Raw genomic sequence first — 5,934 nt, 5'->3', positions numbered from 1 at the left:
ATTGAGCAGAAAGAGAAGGAGGTAAAAATTTCTGATTTACCATTTCCTAATTCATTTATAGTATCTAGAAAATTGTAATGATGGAGAAGCATGGTGTGATCAAGAGCACGGGCAAGGAGCCCAAACAAAGAAGTCCAACATTCCAAAAGATCCATTACAAGGCATTGGAGGCCCAATGACAAGAGCAAGGACCAAAGCTATGAAGGAGGCCCTAAATTGTCTAATAATAAAGCTAAAAGAGCTGGGGCCTATTTATTTGGAAGAAGCACATTTTAATGAGCCTAAAAGGAGTCTAAAAATGGTGATCACATTGCTAGAAGCCCAACAAGATGATGTACAAGGCCTATGTGGGGTTTAGATTGAAGAATTCACTTGAAATACCATGTGACAAGCATGTGCCTTGGACAAGGATCATAAGTGACATCCAAGAATCTTCAAGAAGGATCAAGAAGGCATCATTATGAATTGATTATGATTTAAATTTGTTTTTTAGGTCAAGGAGTGTTCTAGAAGATCATGTTTTGATCTACTTTCCTATTTTTAAATAGCAGACTTGTTCTTGAAGTTTAAGTTATTTCCTTTTATTTCTATGTAATAAATGGTGCCTCCCATAATCAAATAATCCCTGGCATTTATGTCTTAGGATGCTGATTCTAGAGTTTTCTATTGTTGCTTATATATAGGCTACATTTTTGTAATTGAAGGCAGACTTAGATGAATGAGAACTAGTTTATTTCTCTCTGTGTGAGCTTTGCTTGCATCCTTGTATTCTCGTGAGAATACTCGACAGTATCAAGGGATTGATCAACCTTGTGGTGTCTTTCATGGCTAGGGTTGTAAGAGACAGGTTCTCTTAAGGTCCTACCTAGATCAACCATCAGTTCATTACTTGATTCTAGCCGATCCATTCGTGCGTCCCCTCATATCAATCTAATGATCAACTTGAGAAGGATGCTATGAATTTGTTTGGTAAACTTGCTGTGAAAGTTCCTTTACTTGATTTCTTGAAAGGAGCACCTAAATACATGAGGTTTCTAAAAAAATTGTGCACTAACAGGAAGAAATGTAAACCTAATGAGAAAGTGCAATTGGGCTCTAATGTTTCTACCATTTTTAAACCTCAACTACCCATTAAGTGTGCTGATCCTGGATCTTTCACAATACCTTGCACTGTTGGTCTATTAAATATTGCCAATGCTCTTTTGGACTTAGGAGCTGCAATTAATGTGATGCCTCTTTCTTTATACACATCTTTAGGCATTCAAACTATTAAGAGCACTAGCATGTTAATACAACTTGCTGATAGGACTATTAGGAAGCCAAAAGGGTTGTTGGAAGATATCTTAGTGAAAGTCAAGGACTTGGTTATCCCTGCAGATTTTTATGTTTTGGATATGGATACCCCACCCCATGTTCAAGAAACACTTATTTTGGGTAGACCATTTCTTAGGACTGCTAATACAATAGTAAGCTTGAAAGATGGATACATAACCATGGAAGTAGGGGATAAGAAAATTCAATTTGATGTTTATGAAGCAATGAAACATCCCTTTGAAGATTATTCACTTTTGGGTGTCAATGCTATTGATTGTTTGATTGATAAGGCTGTGGAAGAATATGAATGCTCTTTGCATAAATTGAACGAGGAAGAAACTTTGGATATTGGTTTTTCTTTTCTTGATGTCAATTCTCTTTTCTGCCTTGATTCAGTTTTGGATGATAATGATGACATGTGAGTATTGACTCTTTAACAGTTGATAGCTCACTTTCCACTTTGTCTTTTTTTTTCTTTTGATCTATCTTCTATTAATAATGAGGTATTTTCTCATGTATCAAGCCAAGACCTTGGAAAGGATTTTGTGTCTAATTTTGCAGAAGTGAAGAAGCTGGCTCAAGGTATATTGAACAAGGAAAGGGAAGAGAACATAGCTTTTGCTCCAGAATCTATGCTTACTTCTATTCCACTTCATTTTAATTGTGCCAATTCTTTACACACTATACGATATCTTGCTAATTTCTTTTCAAGCCTTTCTGCACAGGTGGACTAAAGAAAGAAAAGTCAAGGTGAGGAACAACAAGTAGCTGATTCTTTCACATCAATAAGGGGAAAGGATATGCTCGACTCTACAATTTGAGATAGGGAGTTTTCGGACCTTATTTCTCTTGGAATTAATGCCATTCCTGAGAGGCATATATCATTTGATTCATCTTGTAATCATGCCTATTCCCCACACATATCTTCAGCATGTCTAGCTATTTTAGAGCTTAAGGAATTAGTACCTTCTGTCACTAAACCACCAGAGTTGGAACTTAAACCCTTGCCTTCTCATTTGAAATATGCATATCTAGCTGAAAATGATAAATTGCCTGTTATCATAGCTAGCTCCTTATTTGATATTGAGGAGAAGAAATTGCTCACTTTTTTGAAAAGAAATAAGAAAGCAATAGGTTGGTCTATGGCTGATATTCCTGGTATTACCCCCTCCATTTGTACACATAAAATTTTACTTCATGAGGAAGCAAAACCAGTGAGACAACCACAGCGTAGGCTTAATCCACTCATCTTAGATGTTGTGAAAAAGGAAGTGAATAAACTTTTAAGTGCTGGAATTATATATCCAATTTCAGATAGTGAGTGGGTTAGCCCTGTGCAAGTAGTTCCTAAGAAAAGTGGTATTACTGTTGTTAAAAATGAAAAGAATAAGTTAGTTCCAACAAGGGTCCAAAACCCATGGAGGGTATGCATTGATTACAGGAAATTGAATGATGCTACATGTAAAGATAACTTTCCTCCACCTTTTATTGATCAAATGCTTGAAAGATTAGCTGGAAGAACTAATTACTGCTTTCTAGATGGTTTTTCATGGTATTTCCAGATTCCTATTGCTTCGGAAGACCAAGACAAGACCACATTCACCTGTCTATTTGGGACATTTGCCTACAGGAGGATGCCTTTTGGACTATGCAATGCCACGGGTACTTTTCAAAGGGCTATCATGTCTATTTTTAGTGAATTTCTAGGCTCATCTATGGAAGTGCTTATGGATGATTTTACTGTGTATGGTGACACATTTGATGATTGTTTAGAAAGTCTAGATAGGGTTTTGTCTAGGTTCATTGATAGGAATTTGATTCTGAATTTTAAAAAATGCCATTTTATGGTTGACAATGGAATTGTCTTGGGTCATCGAGTCTCTAGGAAAGGAATTGAAGTAGACAAAGCTAAAATTGAAGTTATTGCTTCTTTGCCCTATCCAACTAACTTGAAGGAACTTAGATCATTCCTTGGACATGTTGGTTTCTATCAAAGATTTGTGAAAGATTTTAGCAAAATAGCAAACCGTCTTTCTAGGCTCATGCAAAAGGATGTGGCATTTGTTTTTGATGATGCTTGCAAAAAGGCTTTTGATTCATTAAAGAGCATGCTTGTTTCTCCACCTATACTTTCTGCACCTGATTGGAAACTAGATTTTGAACTTGCTTGTGATGTATCTCATGCTTCCATTAGTGCTATGTTAGGTCAGAAAGTAAATAAGTTGTCTCAAGTCATTACATATGCATCCAAAACCCTTGACAATGCACAAATTAATTACATAACCATTGAAAAGGAACTTTATGCTATTGTATTTGCTTTAGACAAATTTAGACCTTACCTTCTTGCATCAAAAGTGGTTGTCTTTATTGACCATGCTGCTGTCAAGTTTTTGTTTAGCAAGCCACACACTAAGCCTAGACTTTTAAGATGGGTTTTGCTTCTCCAAGAGTTTGACATAGAGATCAAAGACTGAAGTGGAGCTGAAAACCATGTTACAGACCATTTGAGTCGATTACCAACCGGAACTAAGGGAGTTTCTAACCCTATAATCTGATTTGTGATGAACTTCCAACTGCTATTCTTTGTTTTATAGCTTCTCATGACCCATGGTTTGCTAACATGGTCAATTTTCTAGCTATTGGTTTAATCCCTGCTACATTGTCTCATTTTCAGACTCAGAAGCTCAAAAGTGAAGCCATGTATTACATTTGGGAACCCCCTCACTTATGGAGGATGTGTAATGACCAATTGATTAGGTGTTATGTTCTAAATGAAGAAATTCAAGGTATCTTGGTGGCGTGCCATTCTCATGCTTGTGGAGGCCATTTTAGTGCTTAGAAAACTTCAAGGAAGATTTTAGAATTTGGATTTTATTGGCCCACCCTCTTTAAGGATGCTTATGAGGATGCTAAGAAAACTAAGAGGAATGAGATGCCTCAATATCCTATTCTCTTTTGTGAAATCTTTGATGTATGGGGTATAGATTTCATGGGTCCATTCCCACCATCCTCTAGAAATCATTATATTCTCTTGGCTGTGGATTATGTTTCAAGATGGATCGAAGCTATCCCCACAAAGAAAGATGATGCAGTCACAGTTTCAAAATTCATAAAGTCACATATCTTCACAAGATTTGGAATCCCTAAGGCCATGATAAGTGACCGTGGGACTCACTTTTGCAATAAGCTCTTGAATGGATTGTTCTCTAAGTTTGGAGTTACTCACAAGATGTGCACAGCTTATCACCCCTAGACTAATGGTCAAACAGAGGTTTCCAATAGAGAAATTAAACAGATTTTAGAGAAGATGGTTAAACCATCAAGAAGGGACTGGAGCATTAAATTGGAAGAAGCTCTATGGGCCTACAGGACTGCATACAAGACACCTATAGGAATGTCACCCTATAGGGTAGTTTATGGAAAAGCTTGCCATCTCTTAGTTGAACTAGAGCACAAGGCCTATTGGGCAATTAAAGCATGTAATTTGGATTTTGAAGTTGCTATAATGGAGAGGAAATTGCAACTGCAAGAGCTAGAAGAAATTCGAATAGAGGCATATGAGAGCTCTAGAACCTACAAGGAGAAGAGTACAATCATTCATGACATGGGAATTCTGAGAAAACAATTTCATGTGGGTGATAAGGTTCTGTTATTCAAGGCTATGTTCAAGTTTAAACATGGAAAATTGAAAACCAAGTGGGATGGGCCTTATCTAGTCACCAAAGTATACCCCTTTGGAATGGTTGAATTAACAGATGAAAAAAGTGGCCAAAGTCTGAAAGTTAATGGTCACTTATTCAAGTTGTATCATGAGCACTTCCATCCCCCATGAGGCTACAGGTTGTTTCTTCCACCTTATCTCATGTGCTTTTATCTACATATTTGAACTTGTTAAGAGAATAAGTGTAGGGTAAACCCTTTTCTGTTAGCTTAGGTAAATCTTTGTTTGTTTGTTTTCTTTTAGTTGGTTTTTCCTTGTTTGCACAGCTCATTGGTTTTGTACTGAGGAGAATACTTTGTATAAGAATGGGGGAGATAAGTATTGCTGATGGCTTAGTTAGATGGTGATTGTATTGATATTTGAGTTGTGATTGAAGTAGTTGGGTTATGTTTTGCAACTCAACATGTGATTTAATTCAAAGGTGTTTGGTTCTTAATAATGCATTGCATGTTCCTGTGATTTAAAGCTGCATTTGTTAGGATTTGAATGATAATTTTTGTTGGAACATTTGGTTTTGTGAAAAGCGCCGCGGCCCTTTGAGTAATCTACCGTAGTACCTGATGGAAGTTCAGTTTTGTAAAAACCGCCACGGCCTATTTTGAAAGGCGCTACAGTGCTTGTTCTTGAATGAAGGTGAACACCTCCTTTTTGATGCTGAAGTGTCACTGAGTAATTGTATTATGCTGGTTTAGAATCTTTTTAAGGAGAGACAATTGGATTTGCTCACCTTACACTTTGTTTGTTCAAAAACCTTTCTAAGAATCAATTCATAACCCTTGATGTATTCTTGCAAGTTGGAAATCCATTTTGCAATCATATCAACATCTATGCCTAGTTGATATTATTCTTGTTACAAACCTTTAACATGGGACTGATTTTGGTGCAAATTAAGTTAGTGA

At 36.7% G+C, this 5,934-nt stretch overlaps 1 protein-coding gene across 1 annotated transcript; it reads left to right on the top strand.

Annotated features, from left to right (window-relative positions):
- The first annotated feature begins 4,621 nt into the window (after nucleotides 1–4,621).
- LOC114741018 (uncharacterized) lies at nucleotides 4,622–5,146 on the top strand. Its single transcript, XM_028929275.1, has one exon. It carries the CDS (start codon nucleotides 4,622–4,624, stop codon nucleotides 5,144–5,146), a length of 525 nt encoding a protein of 174 aa, XP_028785108.1.
- The last annotated feature ends 788 nt before the right edge of the window (nucleotides 5,147–5,934 follow it).

Source organism: Neltuma alba, unplaced genomic scaffold (assembly GCF_004799145.2).
Source record: "Neltuma alba isolate B1F8T4 unplaced genomic scaffold, ASM479914v2 tig00003234_pilon, whole genome shotgun sequence".
Classification (NCBI taxonomy): domain Eukaryota; kingdom Viridiplantae; phylum Streptophyta; class Magnoliopsida; order Fabales; family Fabaceae; genus Neltuma; species Neltuma alba.
The sequence above is the reverse complement of the archived record's forward strand: the minus strand, read 5'-3'. Positions and strand labels throughout refer to the sequence as shown.

What these genes read in the sequence shown, in the direction of transcription:
- LOC114741018 (XM_028929275.1), top strand. Translation starts at nt 4,622, where the DNA reads ATGGTTAAACCATCAAGAAGGGACTGGAGCATTAAATTGGAAGAAGCT.